The sequence below is a fragment of the Galendromus occidentalis genome, unplaced genomic scaffold (genome assembly GCF_000255335.2).
Source record: "Galendromus occidentalis unplaced genomic scaffold, Mocc_1.1 scf7180000077482, whole genome shotgun sequence".
NCBI classification, from domain to species: domain Eukaryota; kingdom Metazoa; phylum Arthropoda; class Arachnida; order Mesostigmata; family Phytoseiidae; genus Galendromus; species Galendromus occidentalis.
Genome location: NW_003805470.1, coordinates 1,695 through 24,393, shown reverse-complemented (window position 1 = coordinate 24,393; position 22,699 = coordinate 1,695). Strand labels below are relative to the sequence as shown.

General features: G+C 51.1%; 6 protein-coding genes across 6 annotated transcripts; 4 read left to right on the top strand and 2 right to left on the bottom strand.

The window, feature by feature from the left end:
• Nucleotides 1-3,211: 3,211 nt before the first annotated feature.
• LOC114828337 (uncharacterized) lies at nt 3,212-3,922 on the bottom strand. The gene has a single exon (XM_029112053.1). The coding sequence runs from the start codon at nt 3,920-3,922 to the stop codon at nt 3,212-3,214; it is 711 nt and encodes a 236-aa protein (XP_028967886.1).
• Nucleotides 3,923-4,360: 438 nt separating this feature from the next.
• Nucleotides 4,361-7,606, top strand: Cog6 (conserved oligomeric Golgi complex subunit 6). The gene is made up of 10 exons (XM_003745368.1): nt 4,361-4,384; nt 4,636-4,805; nt 4,931-5,103; nt 5,260-5,468; nt 5,660-5,745; nt 5,836-6,060; nt 6,165-6,336; nt 6,451-6,760; nt 6,900-7,303; nt 7,414-7,606. The coding sequence occupies exons 2-10, from the start codon at nt 4,636-4,638 to the stop codon at nt 7,588-7,590; spliced, it is 1,926 nt and encodes a 641-aa protein (XP_003745416.1). The 5' UTR covers nt 4,361-4,384; the 3' UTR covers nt 7,591-7,606.
• Nucleotides 7,607-11,006: 3,400 nt separating this feature from the next.
• Nucleotides 11,007-12,419, top strand: LOC100905492 (uncharacterized). The gene is made up of 5 exons (XM_003745366.1): nt 11,007-11,015; nt 11,269-11,405; nt 11,497-11,605; nt 11,831-11,935; nt 12,103-12,419. The coding sequence occupies exons 1-5, from the start codon at nt 11,007-11,009 to the stop codon at nt 12,262-12,264; spliced, it is 522 nt and encodes a 173-aa protein (XP_003745414.1). The 3' UTR covers nt 12,265-12,419.
• A 1,709-nt stretch (nt 12,420-14,128) lies between these two features.
• Nucleotides 14,129-15,708, top strand: LOC100904912 (uncharacterized). The gene is made up of 4 exons (XM_003745362.2): nt 14,129-14,216; nt 14,366-14,830; nt 14,972-15,073; nt 15,188-15,708. The coding sequence occupies exons 1-4, from the start codon at nt 14,139-14,141 to the stop codon at nt 15,368-15,370; spliced, it is 828 nt and encodes a 275-aa protein (XP_003745410.1). The 5' UTR covers nt 14,129-14,138; the 3' UTR covers nt 15,371-15,708.
• A 356-nt stretch (nt 15,709-16,064) lies between these two features.
• On the top strand, nt 16,065-18,136 carry LOC100905346 (uncharacterized). Its single transcript, XM_003745365.2, has 5 exons — nt 16,065-16,115; nt 16,261-16,626; nt 16,712-17,047; nt 17,184-17,285; nt 17,396-18,136. Exons 1-5 carry the CDS (start codon nt 16,110-16,112, stop codon nt 17,564-17,566), a joined length of 981 nt encoding a protein of 326 aa, XP_003745413.1. The 5' UTR covers nt 16,065-16,109; the 3' UTR covers nt 17,567-18,136.
• A 2,434-nt stretch (nt 18,137-20,570) lies between these two features.
• On the bottom strand, nt 20,571-21,397 carry LOC100906950 (uncharacterized). The gene is made up of 3 exons (XM_003745361.2): nt 21,307-21,397; nt 20,986-21,151; nt 20,571-20,907 (listed from the first exon to the last, which is right to left on the bottom strand). The coding sequence occupies exons 1-3, from the start codon at nt 21,374-21,376 to the stop codon at nt 20,652-20,654; spliced, it is 492 nt and encodes a 163-aa protein (XP_003745409.1). The 5' UTR covers nt 21,377-21,397; the 3' UTR covers nt 20,571-20,651.
• Nucleotides 21,398-22,699: the final 1,302 nt, after the last annotated feature.

Genomic DNA, 22,699 nt, shown 5'->3' with positions numbered 1-22,699 from the left:
ACAAAGCTGCCCGAGACTGCGGTCACTGCCATGGTGGAGAATTCGTTTGCATCGCGTATTTCGCATTTCTGAGTTCGTAAACAACGATTAAGATTTCCGCAAGCACCTCACACCCATTTCGGGGGGGGGGAGGGGGCTTGACACGGATTGAAGCAGATTTACTATTGAAGGAGACCGGTATTTGATCACTCGAACGATTTCCGTACACTCAGACACTCGGGTATCTCCTCCGAGCCGAGCGCGACTTCCCCGTCGGAGTCGTTTCTAGCGAGTTCCTCTCGGGTGTCTCGGGCCCTGAGCTCCTCGGATCCGGCTCCGAATCTCGTCGGATGACGCCCGATGGACACGCTCCTCCGAGAGATTGGAGCTCCTTGTACGCATCCCTCATCTCGCGAGACGCCGCGAAATTGCCAAATATTCTTCCGCTCGGTGCCGGAGCGTTTCGGGCCTCGAGTTTCTCGTAGAGCACGACTCAGATGCGTGAGTCGCCCGAAAGCCCCGAGAGCGAGAGTGAGAAATATCTTAGGAAATCTGTGTCCTCAGGGAACGGAGCTGAAGAGCGATTGCTTGTCAGTCTGCTCTCCAATGGCTCGTTTCGAATCGTAAGGGTTATTCATAGGGTTCGGAAACGTGCAGTGCGACAGCGGAAATTTCCGCGAAACTCCGACGATGAGAATGTCGACTCGTCGGTGAAACCAGTAGACAGGAACGTTTACCAAGAGCCTCATGTGCTGAATCTCACCAGGTGCACCTATGGCTTGAAGCCACCTGGATAGAGACCTCTGAGAAGCGTCTGTCAAAGTCAAGGCTGTGAGACCTTGACGCGGGATACGTCCTGCGTCAAGTTAGTACCCGTGCCTGCTCGTCAGATTGAAGCTGCTGTCATTCGGGGACGTACTGACACAGTCGGGCGTTTGTCGGGTGCTTGAAGCCTGTATACATAGAACCGAAAAAACGAAATCAGTCCGATCTGACCACTGGGATTCGGTTTCCCTCATCGGAGCTCGGGCACTCCATCTCCTTTTTCCGATGAACGACCTCCGTTCAAGTTATCGGTAGGTTCTGATGAAGGATCGGGGGGAACTTGCGGAAGTCCCGTGAGTTTTAAAAAGGAAGGTCTGGATTCGATTCCTGCTCAGATACGTGATACGGAGGAGAGAATTGAAGACGGAATTCAACGAGCGGGAAGAAATCATTGAAAGCCTAAACGTTCAGTGAATCCTCCTCCAAACCGACCACTCGACACTTGCTCTGCTCGTTGACAGATGATATCGAGGTCCGAGAATCGTCGACCAGACATCCTTCGCAAACATTGGCCGATTCTCGGAGCGCTCGCTCGAAAGAAGACCTTGGGCTTCTCACGCGAGGGAGCGAGAGAGTGCGCGTGTAGACGATCGACCAAATCTTCATCTCAAACGAGAGGCAGATGACGATCGCACAGAGTGGTACCGGTAGGCGAGCGAGCTCTTCGTTCCGTGCCAAAAGGGTTTAAAGCAAACGGTCATGTGACACAGAACTCAGAGCCAGGGGCTTCGCTATGGATCACCTCGCGAGCAACTTTCTTAATCGACGCAGCATCGGCTTCGTCACAGAGCTGAAATTCTTTAGCGGCATGAGCAAACTCTCGCCGGGGTAAATCCTCACAGATATTCGGGGAAAAGAGCTGAAAGTTCAGTACTCCAATTCTTTCGCTTGGGACTCCTCGGAAATCTTGAAACCGTAGCCAGCTCCGGCCTTCGGCGAATCTTGATCATTCTCATGTAGGAGGATCACCTGGGTAGTTCCAATCATTCCTTGCGGGCGTATCCGAAGCGAGTGATTGGTGCCAGATAACACGTTCGGACTGCGCCCAGGATTCGCGACTCGCGATCCGAGCATAGAGTTGGGAAAAAGTCGACATCTCCAAAAGGAACCTGACAGCGGGAGCCCTCGGCACGATCTTTTGCCTTGCTTACGCCCCGAAAGACGGAATATTCCCTGGATACTCTCCGTCCGGATTAGGAAGCAATTTTGAGTTCTACTCGCGCCTGCCATCCACGAGAGTGCGGCAGATAATCACGATTTCCGCCCGTTGGAATTCGAGGAACGTATCGGGAGCAGGATCCGCTCAGGTTCATGTATACGATAGTTCCAGGAACCGACAGCACTCAAGGACCGTCGCATGAAGGAGCCAGAGACAATCTACGACTACAGAAGGCAATGAACGCGGAGTGATCGATGATCGTACATTCGTCTTGCTCGGCGGCTGCCGTCTCGGGCTTTTTTAAGGGCTTTTTGTCTTTTGAATATTATACCGATGAAGTCGCTTGCTCAGACTTCCCGATGGGAAGGCTGTCGGCTCGTTTGTATCCCACGAAGGAGGGCGGTTAAACCCAATCGCGACTCTTTCTAGGAAAATCTCCGTCATTGATCGACTGCCAGGCTCCGGAGCCAACCGAGCTGTTTCCGTGGATTTCACTGCAGAATTAATGGATGAGAGCTATTTTTCCATCATGACTTTATTGAAGGGATGGATGTGAATCTTAGTTCACGCCAAAAACAATTTGGGTACGTTCGCATTCATTCACGGTCGGGATTGCTGCTCCTCGCTGATCTTATTGGGAACTTCTCGACGTTTCGATCAGAATCCAGAGCGGTTTATAATATGCTTTGCTCGATGATGTCTCCAAATAGATCGGGCTGCAGTCTCCATCTCGACGAGAGACCAAGACACACCAACTATCTAAAAATAGATGCACGCAAATCACGCTGAAAATGTCAACAGCCTGGAAACTAGTCGCTTCACAGACGTCGAGCTCTACATATGCAAATGCAACAACAGGAGGTAACTCGCTCCGATCATTCTGGAGATGAGTGGCCCACGTGTACGACGTTTATCTGGTGAACGCTACAGCATATCCTTGTCTGATTCCGAAAATCCACGCGAGATTGCGCGCAGGAAGGCTGCGAGCCTCGAGAGTCCCGGATTCAGAGCTTGCTATCGACTCGACGTCACGAGATTATTCAACTTTTTGAGCCCTGCGACGAGACAGGATCGAGCTCCCTACTTTCCCCTAGCTTTTGAGCAACAAACATTTATTGTCCCTCGCTTTCGGATCTTCGAGTGATCTTCGATCGACATAAAAACAAAAAATCTCGCTGGCTCTGAGCGGAGATTCGTCCCTCAGCTCTAAACGTGCTCCGAAAGCTCTCGGCTCTGCCCGCTCGAGCTTCAAACGAGGAATTCGGGGTCATCCTGCGTGAAAAAGTTGTAAATTTTATTAGCACTTTCCGCGCCGATTCTGAACGTTCTCTGCAGGGGCGGCTGACCCACGGTGACCCGAATGTCTTCGAACACCTCCGCGACGGGTTTCCTCAATAGCTCTCTCCTCAGGGCGCTCACCGAGGGATATTTTTCCGCGACGGCTTTCGCCAGAGGATTCGCGGCATGAGTGAAGAACATCTCGAGAAAGGCCACCCATGCGTCTCTACCTGAGCTGGCCGTCCGTTTTCCTCCCTCGAAGCCGAGGACCTCTTGCCGGAGGATTTTCGAATGTTTTTCAGCCGTAGCTTTCGTCATACAGTACAGTAGCTGATAGATTTCCAAGGGATTGTGCACCGATCTCACGTTGAATAGCGAATCCAGTTGATGGAGGATGATAATGTCTTCTACGTTCTTATGAATGGACTTTCCTGACTCGAGCACGACCATCAGGGTCATGAACTTCGCTCCGTACTTGCTGGGCCAACTTTCTATCTCTGCGGTCATCTTCTTGCTCATCAGTGCGAGCTGTTCCGGGGTTACCACGAGCACCGCCTGGTCATTGATGAAATCGTCTGAAGACGAGCTCCATGTGATCAAGTCCGGTAGAGTGTCCTCGATCACGAATTCACAACACTTAGACTCCTCGAAGAGATCTCTAACCCGGTGGAAATGCGGCATAGTCGCGAAAAGAGTTCTGGACAACTCAATCTTCAGATTTGGGAATTCCATATCTATAGAACTGGACCCATTGCCTTTGAAATCGTCGAACACTCGAATCGCTCAGGCCGTTTCGCGCCCGACGGCGCACAGCTGATCGCCTGAGTTAGGGTTGGATTCTACCGAGCCCTGTTCCCCGGGAAAATTCTCTTCCATGGCGAGGAACTCAAATTTTTCGGATATAGGATGTGGTTGAGGGCTTCCAAGGATGCATCAGGCATTATTTGCGGATCTCTCAGCAGGCATTATTCGCGGCAGACGATGTCTCAGATCGAATGAGCTCCCGTAACGAGATGGTAGATCCCGCCCGCGTTTCGAACGCTACGTCAACACAATAAACAAAGCGTCAAGTCAGCTGTCCGGCGACGAGAATCGCGAATTCCTGGACGGTGAGCTCACGTTGAGCGATTTCGGTCCTCCGCGGTAAGGAAACGGCAACGGATATGGAGAATTGTTTCCAGATGTGTCTTCCGGATGTGTCTTCCGTATGTGTCTTCCGTATGTGTCTTCCGTATGTGTGATCTCGTCGTGTTTGAGTCTCCAGGGAGCGAGGCATGCGGCCCAGCCACCAAGGAATATTGTCGATCGAGAGCAGTGGTGATCGGAGCGGAATGTTTGTCAAACTCACGAGGAATACCTCACCAGCTTCATTGATGGCATTCCTTCATTTATAGATGTCGACAGGCTCTGCGCCGGCCGTGGAGCCGGGCCAGCCGGCCGGAACGTTCCTGCAGAAGAAACTGACAAACGTTTTCGAAATGGGGCTGGAGAACGATCGTGAAACATTGGAGATCCTGGCTCATATGTCCACATTCGTCACGGAAAACAGTATTCGGACCCGCAGGTGAGGAACGATTCATCTCGAGCATCGGGAGAGATTGGCTTGGGAGTTGTCGTGCAGCCCCGATGAAGAGAGTCCAGACTTTAGTCGCGCGTGAAGTTCGAGAAGTCTCACGAGTGCTTATGCAGGAACCTTCGCGGGGAAATCGAGAAGCAGAACTTGGCCGTGAATGAGGAGTTTTACGAATCCTTGAAATCCCTCAAGACGCAAGTTGATTCGTTGTGCGAAGACATCGGAGTCATGAGCACCTGTTGCGAGGATATAATCACTCAATTAAATACTACGAAAGCTAAGACGCATGGTGAGTTTTTCTCCTGGAGCTTCTGTCAATGTTGCCGAGCTACCCTGACGTCTTCAGATTCTTATCGATCGATCACGAGAATATCGGTGATTGACGAGAAACTCGCGCACCGACAGGTGAAGGGAACTTCCAAGTCTGACGGATCTGACATTCCAGGGTTGATCAGCAAAACATCCACCATGAAGAAGGAAACCTCGAAACTTGAGAACAACCACGCCTTGGCTACTGCCGTGCTTGAACACTTCCAGCTGACTCCCGAAGAGATCCGTCTCCTTCAAGGAACCCCGAAAGATCTCACCGTCGAGGATGGTTTCTACGCCGCTCTCGACAAGCTGAAGAAAATCCATGACGATTGCAAATATTTGGTACGCTTTCTTCGAAGTCCCAACCGACCTACCGTCGCCTAGCGGCGAGGTTGGGGTCTCGCGGAGTCGACTCCTCGGAATCTCGAGTCGCTCGAAACGGGTGTTCGATAGCGGAATCGTCCTGGGAAGCGTTGAGAAGAATTTCCAGTACAGCGACGACCTGAAATTCATTCATAAAGCTCCGCTTCCAGGTGCGGTGCCATCAGCCGACTGCTGGCTTGGAGATCATGGAAAATATGTCCCTTCACATGGAGGCCGCCTATGAGCATCTATTCAGGTGTGAGCGGGGAGCAAGTGATACACCGGTTCGGCGATTGCGCGACGATTCGCTCCTGCACGTGGCTAACGAATGAGTTTCGCTCCTCAGATGGATCCAGTCGGAATGCCGCCTGACAACCGATGAGACGTCGCTCTTCAAGCTATCGAAAGGCTTCGCCGCTCTACACGCGCGACCTCTGCTCTTCAAAAAAGCCATGGCAGAATACAACAACGCCAGGAGAGCCTCCGTCCTGCGCAGTCTGATTGACGCCCTCACGAGAGCGTCTCCCGGTGGAGGGAAACCTATCGAATTTTACTCGAGAGACGCTCTGAGGTATCAATCGAATTAATCCCTCCTGTCAACCACACTCTTCATGATCTAAATACATGGGTTCGATAAAGGGCGAAAACTGTTGGTGACGTAAATCGACTTCTCAGGTACACCGGAGACATTCTAGCTTGGGTGCATCAAACGGTGGCTACGGAACGAGAGAACTTCAAAGTACTCCTCTCGAAATGTGAGAGTTTCGATCTCGATGCGATGGCCAGCCAAGCCATCGTCCACATCACCGAAGGCCTATCGCTGCCCATCAAACAGCGATTGGAACAGGTATTCGTTCCCTTGCTCGAATCAAAGAGTGAAATTATTGCTCCCATTAGGCCAGTAACATGATATTCCTCGAATTTTCTGCCGGAAATCTAAGTTGTTCGAAAACTATTCCAGATCATGACGCAAGAGACGAACACTGTGACACTATACCGCATCTGGAATCTAGTGAATTTCTACAACAAGTCACTCGATATCTCGCCGGTGGACGATGTGGACGTGAAGGACACTTCATTGTGCAACACGATCCGAGACCTACTCGTGCTGAGCAAGAAATTGTTCACGAATTCCCTCATAGGACATACGTCTCGCCTGCTGGAGCGTGTCGAAGCTCCGTCCGGAGACTTGGGACCCCCAATATGTTTTCAAAACGTTCTGGATCTTCTGCGGCAGATATTGTCGTGTCAGGACTCGCTTTTGGCGGAAGGTATTAGCACGCTGGCTTGAGTACCCATAAAGAGTCCACCAGAGATCCTGGAGTACAAGAGCCCATCCGCCGCTTATCGGAGATGAAATAATAATTTATAATAATAAATCCTGTTTTCATCTCTATGACCTCTTTCCAGAGCGGCGGCTGGATATCGTACAGATACTCAATCTCATGATTGACCCCCTGATCCAGAGTTGTCAGCTGTCGGCATCGAAACTGGCTGCGCCGGACATGGCCTCCTACATCACGAACTGCTTATATACGCTGTGTACGGTTTTGTGTGTTTATGAATACACGGAACAGAAGCTGGAGCTGTGCAAAGCCCAGATCGAGGCCCATCTGTCGACGCTGGTGTCAGAGCAATGCTCGGTCCTACTAGGCTCGTTAAACATGGGATCTCTGTTCAAAATGTGCGAGGAACCGACAAGTATCTGCGGCCCGGCATCCCAGTTGCCCGGCTGTGACTCTATCGCGGTTCAGACCTTCGCTTCGAAGTTCGAAGAGTTCCTCGCGAAGCCCGATTTGATGACAATACCGCAGGTGAGCATTCTGTTGTGGAGGGTTCAATCCGGTATTCCTCCATTGATGGCTGGAGAAGTGTAAATCTGGGAGGGGCTTGCGCGGATGACAGAAATTTCGTTTTTTTCCAGGTGTATCTATTGTTGAGCGGACTCCATCGCCAGGAAGTCAAACAGCGCACTCTGACAGTCATTTACGGAGCTTACGAGAAGTTGTTCAAAATAGTTACAGATCCGAGTAATGCTTACACTGATATCGCTCTCAGAACCCCAGAAGATGTGAAAGCTGTACTTTTTGGCAATAAATGATGCACGGTCTTTTCCATGGCCTGTGAAGTCGAAATCTATTGAGGCGCTGGCTCGCTTAGTGTGAACAATCACACTCCGTTGCCGCCTCGTTGGGCTCCGTCGCCCGTTGGGATTATCCGGCCCAGACTGTCGCCGACCAGCCCCACACTTTAGATCGCTCTCGAATACCTGAGCACGGGGCCTGTGGATGACGGAAAAAATTAACGGCGACGACATCAATGGATATATGCGGGAAGTTTCTCGAATAGTCGAGGTAGACCCATGGAGAGTATGATTGTTCGGTGATATGCGTAAAACGCTCCCCGTTTGTGACTGTGGTCACCACGTACTTGCTCAGATGTTTTTGTGAACTCCTTGCGCCGACGAGAGCCGTTGCTCATGGGAGATTCTAAGGAAGGAAAAGTATTGCGACGAACGCTCCCCGTCAAAAGGTCTCGCGAGAAGATCTTCCTTCCTCTTCCGATAATCGAGTCGGATACCGTAGACCCGATCGACTTTCCCGCGTCCCGTCTGAGGATTTGTATTTCTCACCGGTGAGTGTCGCGTCCCCTGACGTTGGAGACTGCCCGGATCTCGCGCTCTCACGTCACATGTGAACAAGGAGAGCTCTTCAATGGAAATTAACAATCTCTCGCGCGACTTCTTCTTTATTTTGTTCATCTCAGCTCGCGGTCAGCAGGCTCACAACGTTCAGATTCGAGATATTCAATCTCTCGAAATATTCGACTGAGGTTTTCCAATTTGAGATTTTTAGCACCACGTTGACTCCCGAAGATGCTGCGTGGACCACGTCGCATCGCGCGAACGGATCCCATCTTTCAACGACGGTTTCCTGCATTGAAACATCCGGTTAGTGCCATCGCGGTGCCAAAACCTCGGGATTCGGAACAATTGACTTTCCCGACGCGCCTTATGGCTACGTCGTCTTTCTCGGAGAATCCAGCTCCTCTCACTTTTCGGGGATCATGAGCTGAACTTACTGCTGCGAACGTCGTTTCGGCGCTCTGATAGAGATCGCTCGTTCTATACAAAACGAATGAGGATCCCTGTCTAGCAAGAACGAAGAACGTGTTCGATCGTCCGATCGGGGTCAAGTATTCGATGAAAAGCTCCTCGCAGCAGAGTCTCCACGTAGCCTCGTTCCTCCGTCGGACGTATAGACCCCAACAATGATAGTAGAGCAAGGCACAGTCAGCGCCCAAGTACATCCTCGCCAGCCAACCCTCATGCGGGGGGCTCGGTAGATTTTTCAAGGGGCTCGAGTCGGGAATTTCATTCGGACAGGGGGCCAGCTTCTTCGCGAAGATAGCTTGGAAACTCCCATCGCTCATCCAGAGCAAGGGTTCGTTATCGTCTAGTTGGGTCATGATGGCTCGAACTCTCTGAGATTTCATCGACGTCTCGATGTTGTTCAAAAAAGTTCGGTAGACTCCGTGACAGTCTATCTCAGCGTAGAATCTACTGAGAGGATTACAGACAATCGTCGGATTCCGCCGAGGGATATCTCGACCGATCGAAACCAACGGTTTCACTGAGTTTCCGCGAAAGCCGTATATCTTGTTCTCCAAGAGGATGACTTTGTTTGGGTGGAACGGAGGCTCGCTCTTGGGCGCCAGAGGTTCCACGCTCTTGATTGCAGATTTCGCTCGGTGGGCAAATATTGGTTTCTCAAAAACGGTCTTATCCACTGCCGAAGCCTTCGGTGCGGCGGTCACGATGCCGTTCCGACGACTTAGGGTCTCAGCAGCGGGTAGTTTCGCGGATCCGATGCGCCCGGAGCCCGGGCCAAGGAACTGAGGCTTGGCGACATCCGGAGTTTTCCCCCCTTCAGGAGCACTAGGTTTCCCTGCGGGTTCTCTAGGAGGCTTGTCGTCACCTGCCGATACCGCGGGAATGGGCTCGACGGTGATCAACTTGAAGGGCAGTGCGTTGACGTCGGCAATTTCAATCGGCGAACTCATCTCCCTCGCAGGCTCCGCTTCCGAGATCGGCTTCGTATCCGCTGCAGCTACCGATTCGGCAGCAGTCGCTATCACAGGTTCCGCCAATCCGCAGTCTTCAGGGACCGGCTGGTCGAGGATCGAACTCCTAGTCACTGCTGGAGTGGGGCAGGGTTCGAGAGCGGGATCGACCAAGGAGGGAATTTTTTCCTGATTCTTTGCAGGAATATCCGGAAACGTCGATGCCGGCTGCTTCTTGAGGACCTCTGTTTTCTTCAAAACGTTCGACTCCTCTGAGGAAGCACTGAGCGTTTCGTCCCCATTCTGCTGTACGAACTTGCTGACAAGTTTGACGAAACCCAATTGACGATTCTTGATGTCAGCTCTCCACCAGCGGTACAGGATCCGCGGAACACATTGGCTCCTCCGTTTCTCCAGGAGTCTTTGTAGGAACTGGTCGTCGATTTTCAGCATCTCGTTCTTCACGCGAGCGATCTCGTTCAGATGCTCCGCGACGAAATTCTCGAGTTTTTCGACCAGCGGACGCAGTCGCAATGTTTTCGCCGTCGACCAGAAGTCTATGACATTGTCTACGGTCAGCTGAATCTGGAGAACGATTGGAACATATGTTATATGACAAATGAGAATCATCATTGCAATTTCAGATGAGTTTTCTGTGGCGGTAAGATTAGTTCCTATCAAGCAGATTGTCTTGAGGCTCGTGAATATACATACCCTTTGACCGCCGGTGAGCATTCGCGTGACCGAGTAAACCGCATAGAAAGGCTGGTTCGTGACGATGAGTTTTGCCGGGGCGTCGACATCCAGCTCGCTGGCATTCCTCAGGAGACCGCGATCGACGATCACTCGCTCACCGAAGCGACAGCTTATTTCCACCTGATCCCCGACACTCGTCGTGGGATTCTCATTTTGAGTCATGGTCCGAATTTTGATATTCCCCGAGGAGATTTTGCTTCGTTTTTCAATTTAGTTCGTCACGATTCGAACCATTGATCCAGGCTACCCATCTTCATTGGGCGGACAGGTGAATAATGGAGCTCCTTGCGAGTGTCCGCAACTAGAGTCCGATCCATCTTCAGTTCCGCTGTGGTTCTAGCGTCCCACACCGTGGGTAGGTCCGCGCGCTCTCTTTCGAGCTTTGCCAGATTAGGAAGGAGTCTGGATATTCTTAGTGGCATTAATTGAAGCGGATGCCCATCAACGATGCGGTTCGCTGAAGATTCGGCGTCCAAGAGGATTGGATTTCATTTCATTTCACAATGATCTGCTCGTTCGGAAATGAGGAAAAAAATTCTGCGTTCGACATGAGGACTAGCTATTCGCACATTGTACGTCGAACAGTGTGTGTTCGCTGTTTGGAGCCTCCTCCCCATCAGAATCATCAGAGTGGACCTTGAAGCCGTGCAAAACGTACTCCTATTCCCACCTCCTCCTGTCTGCGGAGAGTCCGCGAAAATGATGAATGTGAGTTGAGCTTCAGTTGCTGACCGTGCACCATAGGCTGACGGTGGAAGTAAGCCGGAGAATTCAATCACGGGTGCATCTCGATTCGACATCCAATATCTTCGGAGCTCAGTACAGGATATTCAGTGCAAGAGCCTCACCTCCATGACACTGAGACTCTTGCTACTCGATCACCGTGAGCTGAGGATACCTACATTTCCCTAGTTCCCCCTCTCATAGAGTTCCTAATCCTCCGGAGCGTGATCCTTCTCAGAGGAAATCTGCCCTTCCGGACCTGACTCGGCAACGATCTCATTCCGACTCTTCGAAAATTTCCGTCGCTGAGAACTTCTGCATCGAGAAATATTTCCCGGAACAGGAGTCTCAAACAAAGTCCATTGACCGTTCGAGGTGAGTATGCATCGATTTATGGAAGGCTCAAAGCCCACAGTACGCCATCCGCATACCAGGACATACGCGGGATTACGAATTCGTATTTCAGATGTCGTCCGAGATTCAAGAGATTTCGAACGGATCACGATTCCGTCCGCGGAGCGGTCGAAAGCTGCCTCCACGTGCCGATAAGTTCAGCAAGCGACGATGTGGAAGAGGCATGTGTCAGTCGAACCGGAATAAGAGCCTGCGCGAAAGTTTTTCTTCACGGAAAGCCTTCCCGGGTGCGAGTTCCACCACCGGGACTTGTTTCATTGACTGAATCGCGAAGTCGTGCAAATAAGAGACCCCAACGGATATCATTAGGCCTAAGAGACTCGGTCCTGCTCACGGGAAGAATCCAGCCGGCTCATGCATCTGACCCGTTAATCCGATTCCTGCAGATTCAACGCAAGAGGACTTTCTGCCGATTGTGCCGCTATCCAGCCCCTTTGGAATCCCGAACCTTCACAGTGTCTGGCAGAGTGTTTCACAAACAGTGTTTTCTCGTGAGTTTGCCCCCCCTCCCCCCCTACGTACCGTGGTGAAGAATACCTTTCGATCTGTTATTACAATGCTCCCGTCTCCGGGGTCATTCTCTGCGGCATCCGGATTCGAGCCAACTCCTTTACCGAACCGACTTTTTCGAGCTCTGACTTCTGATATACTCCCACAGGACTGTAATTTTTCTGACTCAGAACTTCTCGAAGCATTCAAGGCCAAATGCGGCCTCCCTCTGGAGGAGAACGTGTCGAAAGACGGAAAAGAGCGCTCGATTCGCCCCCGTTTCCTCGAGCGGATCAAGAAGCTGATCACGAAAATCAAGAAGCTTCGATGAGATGACGGAAATCTCCGCGATAAAAATCATCTCCTGGTTGACGGATGCGGCGCTGACTCTGAATTTTGAAACTCGTCCGAGCTTCCCGCAACTTTAGCCGAATCGGATTAGCAGGCGCCGCGATATATGTAGTTTCGTCGAGGCTGCTGATGATCAATATGACAAAAGCTCGTTTAAGAAGAAGATCTCTCGGTCAAAGATATTATCAGCTGTCCTGACCGTCCCGCCTCAGGTAGTTTGCCCTCTGCAGCCTGAACTGTAGGAAAGGGAATTGACCAGCAGGCTGCGGCTTCATCCGCATGAGCACGACGGAAACGTGAGAGACTGCAGAAAGCATGCATCTTATGCTCGGAGTCCTGACAATTTATTATCTAGCATGGGGGCGCCGGGGCGCGGATCTTAATTTAAAATACTTGGGAGCTTCTGTTTCAACAAGCTTCTTGATCCCAATCGGAAGTCAAGTCTCGATGAGATGGGAGCTCTCAATAAATACCATCGTTGTCATCGGAATTCCTCTTATGGAGAGGACTCTTTCGAATAATTGAGGATTGAGGCGACCTTCGGTGAAAACAATGGGACTTAAACGAGTGAATGAAACCTTAAGTTGCGATTCTCCAGCGACCTTGATGGAAGCTTCCAGCGGTCAGAGTATCTGAGCATCGGAATGCGTAATGTCGAATGACGTATTCTCACCTTGCGGGGAGATCACGTCGTGGCTCATGATTGAGTGGAGGATAAGCAACGGGGCTCAATCTTCGTATTCCCTACTGCCCGAATGCCTTGAGCTGTCTTCCGTTGCTAGAATGTGAAAATTCATTTTAATCGGTGCCTCGGGGACCTCGCGTAAATATATGGTCTCGCCTTCCGGTACAAAGTGTCTCCCAAGCTGTCGGTTTGTGAGACTTCAAGTTCTTCGAACTCGCATCTTAAACCTCCCGTTTCCCCCATTTTGATAGCTCTCTCATGTCGGCGTCTCCTGGTTCGTCTCTCGCGAGCTTGACCACAGTGTTGCTCTTCGAAGTTAGTGAGATATGTATTTCTCAAAACTCACTCACGAAAGCCTTGGTGACCGTGATGTATTCTCCTTCGTCATCCAATTTGCGCGCGGGCTCTGACCGCAGGTTGAGAGTCGGAACTCGGGACTTGAGATCATTTTTGAGTTCTCGACGACTTGAACCCTCTTTTTCATCCAAATGCGCACCCGTCTGACCCTATGCCGTTCGTGAGGTTTCGCGCGCGACATGGTACCGATCTCTCCGAGAAAGTTTGAGGTGTCTTTCGAGAAGATCCTCCTCCCTCGGCCCCACGCTTCCGTTTATGTGGACGACAAGTCTCCGGTCACATGTTGATAAATCGACCGACATCGTCATTCGCAGGCGCTGCAGTCATTGGTCACTGGCTGTGGAAAATTACGTCTCCGATTCACTCAGCCCACCTATCAGTACGCTAATACAGCCCATATATCTGACCGCGGCCTGATGCTGACTGAGATTGGTGCACTTTTGGTTCCCATCAGGCGGAGAGACTGGGTCTTGCAGCGAGGTAATAGAGCCTGTGGCTGTGATCGAACACGGTCGATTCTGTTCTGTTCATGCTTATTCGGAATCACCGATGAAAAGGCCGGAATTCACTCTTATCTACCAACGATTATTGTCAAACAGGCGTGATGCATCCGCTTAATAAGTATATTGGTGAGCAGATATTCCTGCTCCTCTTCATATGATTCCAGGGGTTCCCGAATCTGAAAATGCATCACGGAGCCCGGAATGATTCTAAGACTGAGACACCCCCTCCCACGTCGATGACATCCATTTAGTTTCTGCTCCACGTTATGTCGCAACCGGGCACCACGTTGAACGTGCATTCGCAAACATATGCTCCCGCAGGAACAAGCCATCTCACTCAAAGGAGGCTTGGTCGTCATGATGAGCTCCTACGCTAAAGAGACTGCGGTGGGTATCGATCAAGAGCTTTTTTGTGGATATAAAATTTATAATTTGTTTATAATTTATAACTCGGATTCAACCGATCGGCTTCGAAAATCCTGACGGTCTGCCTCGGGTCATTCCCTGCATGGTGATAATAGGGATTCCACCCTTAGACCTGCTCTGCAGAGAGCTCCTTCGATGAGCTTTTGGAAATCCAAGAAGGATACGTGGTGCTACCAACACCCCATGAGGAATATGAGTGGTTGATGCTGCCACAGAACATCGACACGCAACCTGCGAACGTTACTCTCGAGCTTGATGGAAAGGACGAAACCTCGAGTGTGGTGCCTCCCATAGATCCTGAAGGAGAAGACGAGGAGCAGGCACCAAGCACTTTGCCACAGCCACACGATGATATCGAAACGCCTAGCGCTCACAATCAGTCCCCATCAGCGGTATCCATCGAAAGTCGCGCCGAATCTTGTGGTACGGGCTCAGTATCCTCTTGTGAGTCGTCCGATAGAGGGAAGGGATACGAAAACCCCAACGATGAGGTTCAGAAAATTCCTGCTGCCATGCGAGAGCACCGCTCGCCTGACGACACGAGCAAGGCTCGGGTGAGCTTCATCGAACTTCAGGTGCGTTCTGAATACGAGATCATCGACATTGCGCTATGCGAAAGACAAACATGGGTCTCATTGGTCAACACCGATGCTGACACCAATCAAGGTATTAAAAAAATTCCTATCGCTCGATCTGGATTCCTCTTCCTTCTCCAGCCCCGCATACCTTCGTGCCGGATTTGCGGGTCTCCGACGGAATGGAACACCTCTAGCACATTGAGAATATGCGACCGATATTACCACAAAGACTGTTTCTTGGTTCGTACGATTAGTTCCTGGAATCGATTAGCTCCTTTGAGAAGGTTTGGAATTCCGATCGATCCTCTTCCCAGAGTGATTCCCGAGATATGAGCCAGTTCCTTGTTTCCACAGGGGGCACATTCCAGTTGTGCCGCCACGCGCGTTCCTATGGGAGGCAGATCCACTCCCGAGAGCGACAAAAAGACCAGAGCTCGAGTCCGCGCTTGTAGCCGAAAGGTTTTCTCGCGCATAAAGAGGTTTCTGGGAGAAACTTCTCGGAAAATATCGTGTTTACCGACCACCCGAGCTCGTTAAAGCTCGCACGAAGCACGCAGAACTCCATCAGGGTCTGTGCTGAGTGAAACCGTCTTATGGAACCACCATTTTCCTGACTGTTGTTGATTATGCCTAGGAGACTTTGTTCACCTCTTTGTTCCCCATTCCCTAGACTCGCATAATTTTATAACGGATTGAGTCAATCATACATAATAATAACTGACATTGGTTGAGAGACGCGCTGAATATTTCTGACGCTCTCAAATTCAGTATCGAAATGAACTCTTATCGTAGACTCGAAGCAGTTTCTCGGTACGCTCGAGTCTCTGCCATAAATGGACCCCCAATAAAGACAGCTTGTTTTAATTTAATACAACCCATACGGACTTTTCGATTTGAGCTGTTCCCGTGACGAAAATTTCCGATCAGGAATGACGTGTTTCCAATAATATCAAAGGGCTTCATTATTCAACCCAGCTCCTACAGGAGATCTTTGGCTACCTCGCTCCCCATCGCAGCCTGAACAACGTAGCGCTCGTTTGGAACGAGAGCTGCCGAACCTTGTCGTGTGACACTGAAGCGAAAGGCGGTGCTGGATCCCGCGCATAATTCGGCTCCTGATGTCTCGTAGGACTGTGCGCTGGACATGTTACACGTCATCCGCGCGCAACATCCCACGCATGCCCGATGGCGTCTGCAGAGACGTGATATCTATCAACTACCCGTGTATCGATCCGCTGACGGACTCTGGTGATCTCGACTGCTGAGTGCACGGAAAATGAAGGTGAGCTATCTACACGGCGAGTTTCCCGGAAGGCGTCCGACCGCGGGGCCCCTCCCGATATTATTCCCCGTATACATGCTGTCGACACTAGGAAGATCCCCGAAGATCGCGAGGAAAGCTACGCTACGTGCGGGCTCGATTCCAGGGACAAGCCGATGCTCGCGCACTTCAGCTGCCTCCGAAAATGAGCGGTGCGGAAGACATAGATATCGGAGATTTCGTCATGCTCGATGACGACGGAGACAGTCCCACGACACCAGAGTCCAGACACGGTTCTACACGTCAGGTTCCTCTATATGGAACACAAGGGGGATACTCAAGCACTGCGCTGGCAGAGAGCCGGGCAAGGCGGTGGAGTTTGAACGAGCTTAGGCCTCTGTCTTCGACAATGGTCTCATCTGAGGGAAGAATTATGCCAGTCGGTTCGGACGGGTCGCTTCGAATCTCGTTCACTGACGAATGGGTGGCGGAACTGAAAGCGCAGCGGACGAGGGTCTATAGAACCCTTGAGGTAATTATTGGAGCTCGACGGAGCAGCTCATCAAGGACGTGATCCCGATTTTTCCGAAACGAGTTACCTACTCCCGATGTCACAGGAAGCCTTGGAAGAACAACCCGACGTCCGAGTGGTACAAAACTCCCCGAGAGGGAGAAGATCAGAAACAGTGCCTACATTGGGAAGCAACGCCGCGGAATCGCCGGTCGAGAGCAGAAGCCGCAGACGCAGCCGTGATCGGCAGGACTGTGAATCGTGTACTCGAGGGTGCTTCAGGGACGAGTCTCCGCAGGGAGGGGAACCCGATTTTCCCGGAGGACAGAGCGTGACTCCGACGAAGTGTGCGGACAAGGGAACAGCCTCAGATCCTCCCATTGAGGATTTCGAGAATTCTACACGCCCTTGTTGGGGTTCCTTCTCACACCTGGAGAAACCGGCAAGTCGTTCGCTCGCAACGTTCATGTCATGAGACGAAGACGGAGATAGTTAGTTTCTCCATCATTGACGCTGGGAAGTATGTTTTTTCCTGGCGGCGGGACCGTCTCTCTCAGCTAATCCATGTCCCTCTGCAGGGAGACGGACTCAAGTGCCTGCTTTGCTTTCGTCGCGTCTCGATATTTGACAGGGGCGTAATTTGCCTAGGTGGAGCTCACTATCACAAGTCTTGTATAACGGTGCGTAGTCATTCCTCTAGTCATCATTTGGAACATTCGCGGAACCCAAGGGGTAGAAAGGAATAACTCAGATTGTTTCTCCATAATGATGCAACCGTATGTTTCTGCAGGACGTTTACTTCTCGAGGGACGATCTGCGTGGTGCCCTTCTCGCCCGCCGTGCTTGGAGCAGGTTCGTTTCTCCACGCGAGCCTGAGCAGAAGCGTTCGAAAATTCAGAAATTTTTCAGAAGGGTCAAGAATATTCTCAAAAGGAGAGCAGCCTACCACGTCCCGACTTAAAATCGAATGGCAGAGCGGAAGAGCCGGAAGGCACGATCCCATCACTCGAGCTCTCGAGAAGCGAGCGGCAGACAGTAGCTGTCTACCTTAATTGGAGCACTCCTAGATCGAGTCTCTCATGCTTCTGAGTTAAGATTTTTGATTTCCCTCACACGTGAATCCAAAGTGGTTACGCTCACCTTCTCTTCGCGGAAGGGAATTTTACTTGATATGTTGCAGACATTGTGATTTTAGATGCGTTCTGAGGGAACCGAGCTTCCCCATGGTCTCTGTTGGACTCAATCCACTCGTAATAGCAGAATCCTAATAAATCTGAGCTCTCTACCGCCAGTCGTACCGATCACCCGAGCCCGTTGCATGAAACAGGTCGATAAAATCGGAACTGACTGTGCTCACCCTACAGTTATCAGCATTGAAGGATCGTTTAGCGGTGCGAATTTCGGAAATCGCTTCATTTTATTTGTAGACACACCGCGTTGTTGATGATAACAGATCGCGACCGAAAGTTCGTGTACTGTTCATAAGATCGATCGTAGTGCTTGTGGCGTTGTTATCAATCGATCTCACCGCCTGACTGACGCCCCCCATGATCTGCTGCAGCCTCGCTGCAGCTACCGGTATCGTATGAATCGTCAGGTCTTTGACAGCGTCGTAATTGCACTTTCTTCCGCCGTCCGTGTCCTCGCAGTTATGGAATCTCTGTTCGATTTCGAAGAAACTGAAAAACATTACACCGATCTTTGAGCGACCCTCTTATTCTGCTCCCTCTACTCGATTTTACTCGGAACCGCCATCATGTGACGCTCGTGTGAAAAAGTTCCCCGGTGCTCGAGCCCCAACTCACAAGAAAACGTAGTCCGCCACAAAATGCTTCAACCGTTTCTTGAAAGCCTCCTCGATACTGGCGGCCTTTTCCTTGACGCTCTGGGAACCCTGCTCGAGATGCAGACTGACATCGTTCGATACTTCACTCGTTCGTATCTCCAAAGCTTGCACGAAACACTGAGAAACTTGAAACAAAGACAACGCGAGGAAGCATTCGACCATGTCCCGAGTCCAATATGGAGTCCAGATCTATTTCCGCTCGGCTTCTGTCTCGATTTTTGAAAGTGAACTCACGCCTGATTGAACTTACTATTCTTAACTTCTCCGACGAATTTAGCATCCGCGTGGACAATTAGGAGGCAGGCGAACGTGAGGAAATATGAGGCATTCCGATCACTGGCACCGAGTCGACTCATTTTCCATGGGAATCGATATGGCAGTTCCACAGGACTCTGCGAATCAAACGGGGACGAAATTCGAGTTTGAGCGAAAATTTCCGTGGATGCTGGCGGACGCTCGCTGAGACCTGTCTTAATTGATGTGCTGAACGATTTCTCTACACTGATCGGAATTAGCCCCTAGGCTGGTCCATCAGGACCATTGTCTCTCAGGATTCAAGGAAGACAGGGTTTGGGACGAGGCAAAGAGTTGTAGCCTGTGAATGAATCAGAGCCAGATTTCTGATCCGGTGAGCTTTGTCACGAGTCTGAGAGAGGGCGAGCAAGTGAATGGTCGTATACTGCAGGATGAGGCTTCAGGGTCCGGCTGAGGGGAGAGAATTGGGGGAAAAATTTCCGTCTAGTCTTTTCTCGAAAACTGGGCTTCTACTGGAGAGAATTATCTTACAACTAGGCTTAGCTGATCAGAGGAAGGAACTAGGCTCACTCAGGAAGATAGGGACTCTGACAAAGGATTGTCTCTTGTCGGGGTCCAGGCCGGAAAACCTATTAGATGTGTGGAGAAGAAAACCATGATGGAGAGTGTCCCTCAGCGTGGGCTTTCCCATCCGATAAGCACATAGTCTCCAAAATGAAGCCGCTACTCGATAGACACTGCACCCCGCCCTGTCGACATGACTTGAGATTTCCTCGAGTGGCGAGGTAGTCCGTGACAATTGATGATGAAGTTCACTCGGTATGGCTAGATGGATTGTGCTTGGTCTGAGGATGTGTGCATAATCAATCGGTTGCTGAAGCTCGATCTGGTTCCGAGGCTGTCAGCTATCAGATACCCTCGATTCCCGACTGATACCAAAATCCGCTGCTCGGGTCTTTCGGTCCGAAATCCTTTCGTTGAACTCCGCCAGAGATAACCCAGGCAGCTTTTCAAACAGACGAGATACTATCGAGAGTTTCCAGCATTAATCCCTGTCCGCCTCCACTCAACAGGACTTCGGAATTGAATCCGCAAGGTGTACGGCCCAGGGAGCGATGATCTAGCAGCCGGAAGTAATGGTGAGATGCCATGAACAACCATCGTCGACCAGGTCTCCTTCTGTGCGATTCTGATGATCTATCCGCGTATGATGTTCGCATGACACTGTCATACATACAGACGAATGACGGGAGCGGGATTCTCCAACGATTAGTTCTCCCCTGAACGACGGAACGTTGTGATTGAATTCCAGAGATGGAGTGTCGGATGCACGGTCGATCGATAGCGGATTTCTACAGCTCTCTGACCCTCGGGAGAGTGCACGATGCGGAATCGTACGCAACGGATCCTAGTCGAGGCTCTCGAATGGTCACAAGACCAGATCAGCTCTCTTGGCTTCAGCTCCTCTTCGACGCGACGGAGTCCAGCTAACGTTCAGGTACATTCAAGAACCTGATGGTTTATTGATGGATGCCGTTCTCCGTTCCTCTTGGAGTTCTGGAACTGAATTCTTTGCCTGGGGGTCTCTCAAGCAGGCGCATTCTCTTCCCTTCAGCGGGTGCCTTCCCATGATTCTCGAAAATATCATCGACCAGGAACTCGTTTTTGGTGGAATCCGGTGCCTACGATTCTCGGTCTTTTGAGGATTGGCTTAATGCAAGTTAAAAAATCATCTTCTATGTATGATCTATGTATGATCACAACTATCCTCCAAGACACCGTCCCGCAAGTCGGAGTGAGCGGAAATATCAGCTACCGATGGAGCGTTGCGTGACAGCTAGAGGAATTGAAGAGTCCTGGAGCGACGGATTTCAGAGACCATCATTTATTCTCATGCAGTTGTGAAATTATCGATGACCTCGGGGAAATATGGACGCTTCGGTCTTCAAAAGCATTCTCTGGCTGCTTGCATGAGCTTGGGGAGCCCATCCATGATCATCTGGCCGAGATTCTTCATGGAGTCCATGCCCTTACCACCGAAGTCCTTGGTGTGGCCGTAGATGGCCTTGGATGCGGATTTGAGAGCGGCTGTAGCTTCCGAGCTGGCAGCGAGGATGATCTGGACTCTGCAGCGGAGGGCGCACTTGGCTTTGTTGATCATGCCCTCCTCCTCATCGCAATTGGTATCGATTTCCTGCATTCTGGAAAAGAATCAGGGAGCTTTAACGCGAGTCTTCTCGAACATCAGGAAGTTTTGATCAAGAGCGTGAGGTAATCACCGTTTCTCCAAATTCTCCTGGAAGGTATCGCGGATTTTCTCCAGCTCGTTCCGGAGCGACTTTGTGAGCTCCTGCCTGTGTCCGTCGATTTTGTCGAATCTGTCCCCGATATCGTCGAAAGAGTTGTTCAGAGCAGTCTGCATGTGGTTCTGAATGCATTGGATGGCTGAAGACGCGAGCACACTCCGTTAGCGCCTGAACAGAATCCTGAACGAGTTCGGGGCGGCGTTCGACAGAGAGGGGATTGATTGAGGAGAACGACGGACTTCCAAAACCTCACTACTATGGAAACTCAGACAGAAATCAGGGAAGCGTGCCTACTCTCTTTGGCGTCGAAGGCTTGCGCCTGAGCGACCAGGAGGAAGGTAGCAATGACAGCGAAGGAGCGCATGTTGACAGGAAGGATTTGGCAGACAATAAGCTCCATTGATTTCTCACTCGTTTTATACACAGCCGCAGATCAGAACAATGCTCGTTCGACAACGTCTCGAGCGCACCTCCCAGCCCTCTCGCCATGATCGCGACGTTTCGAAAGCGATTCGCATCTGCTACCCGAAGGGAATCCTGAATCTCCTGAATTTCCCAGAGAGACCAGGAGTCTCGCGCTGGCTCAGGTGCTTTGGAAGTTGTCCTCGGTCGCCGATCACTCACAATCAGCAGAGAAAGCTGGTAACGAACGGAGCGAGAACTTATTGGGATTGTAAATTTGGGAGTACTGCCTAAGGTCCAGGATCTCGGGAGTAGGGATGCTGAGTTTCGCAGCAATTACGACCGATTCTGTGAGATCGCCCTGAGATTCGAGATTCCGGAGTCGAGCCTGAGATTAGCGGGAGTCTGATCCGGATCATCTCCTGTCTCGCTAGAGCGAGTCATACGTGTGCACACGAGCTTCCATGCCGCGGGGACAAGCAAGAGAAACAGTCCGTACACTCCTGTTTCTCGAAGTGACAAATCGGAGAGTCTATATCCGACTGAGTGTAAAGCCGAGACTTGCTCCTCTCGCCGGAAATCGGGATCGAACTTTCCCTCTTAGATGCTCCGACCTGACCCTCGTCGGGAGCTCCCTTCGGAGCCCCCGGTCCGGACTTCGCGCAAGGCGAATTCGGCGAGAAGATCATGATGATGAACGTATATCTCGATGACGGAGAGGGAGGCACCCTTCGATCACGCTACTTCCGCTATTCGCTCAACTACACGGGAATTCGAAGTTTTTCGAAACCTGGTCCGGTGTCAGAATCCGCTAGGCCGCCACAGACGGAGAGTGCGCCATCCATCAATAATGATTCCAGCCGACGACTCATTCGGAAGCGGGATCCAGAGAGGCTCGAGCAGGCAGCTGAACAGAATAATCTGCCTCAGAGACGAATCGATTTGCGGTGGATGTTCATGTCCCTTATTCGGGCGCATGGATCGGTAGAACACGATCAAGGCTTATTGTGCGACTGAAGAGCCTTCCGTTCCCCGGAGGCCTATCGTTAGAGGCGACCTTCGTTCTCAAAGATACCACTCTCCATCAACAGCCCCAGCTCTCGTCAGGAGCCCCTTGTCTGATGGGCCGATCATTTGCGGGACTTCAGGGTATGTACCTCTTCAACTCGGAATCGGGCACCACTCAAGCTGCTCGAGATCGTCTCCGCGTTCCGAGCGCAAACAGCACACCATTTCGAACTCCGTCCACGATGCAGGCAGTGGAGACTCACGCATACGGATCGAC

Bases quoted from the DNA above. Each gene is read 5' to 3' on its own strand.
- LOC114828337 (XM_029112053.1), bottom strand. From the start codon at position 3,922: ATGCCGCATTTCCACCGGGTTAGAGATCTCTTCGAGGAGTCTAAGTGT.
- Cog6 (XM_003745368.1), top strand. From the start codon at position 4,636: ATGTCGACAGGCTCTGCGCCGGCCGTGGAGCCGGGCCAGCCGGCCGGA. The intron at 4,806-4,930 runs GTGAGGAACGAT...GTGCTTATGCAG, and splicing joins AACAGTATTCGGACCCGCAG to GAACCTTCGCGGGGAAATCG. The intron at 7,304-7,413 runs GTGAGCATTCTG...GTTTTTTTCCAG, and splicing joins ATTTGATGACAATACCGCAG to GTGTATCTATTGTTGAGCGG.
- LOC100905492 (XM_003745366.1), top strand. The intron at 11,406-11,496 runs GTGAGTATGCAT...TTCGTATTTCAG, and splicing joins AAGTCCATTGACCGTTCGAG to ATGTCGTCCGAGATTCAAGA. The intron at 11,606-11,830 runs GCATGTGTCAGT...CGATTCCTGCAG, and splicing joins CAAGCGACGATGTGGAAGAG to ATTCAACGCAAGAGGACTTT.
- LOC100904912 (XM_003745362.2), top strand. From the start codon at position 14,139: ATGCTCCCGCAGGAACAAGCCATCTCACTCAAAGGAGGCTTGGTCGTC. The intron at 14,217-14,365 runs GTGGGTATCGAT...TTCCACCCTTAG, and splicing joins CCTACGCTAAAGAGACTGCG to ACCTGCTCTGCAGAGAGCTC. The intron at 14,831-14,971 runs GTGCGTTCTGAA...TTCCTTCTCCAG, and splicing joins TGAGCTTCATCGAACTTCAG to CCCCGCATACCTTCGTGCCG.
- LOC100905346 (XM_003745365.2), top strand. The intron at 17,048-17,183 runs GCAAGTCGTTCG...GTCCCTCTGCAG, and splicing joins TCTCACACCTGGAGAAACCG to GGAGACGGACTCAAGTGCCT. The intron at 17,286-17,395 runs GTGCGTAGTCAT...ATGTTTCTGCAG, and splicing joins ATCACAAGTCTTGTATAACG to GACGTTTACTTCTCGAGGGA.
- LOC100906950 (XM_003745361.2), bottom strand. From the start codon at position 21,376: ATGCGCTCCTTCGCTGTCATTGCTACCTTCCTCCTGGTCGCTCAGGCG. The intron at 21,152-21,306 runs GTAGGCACGCTT...TCGCGTCTTCAG, and splicing joins AGCCTTCGACGCCAAAGAGA to CCATCCAATGCATTCAGAAC. The intron at 20,908-20,985 runs GTGATTACCTCA...ATTCTTTTCCAG, and splicing joins CAGGAGAATTTGGAGAAACG to AATGCAGGAAATCGATACCA.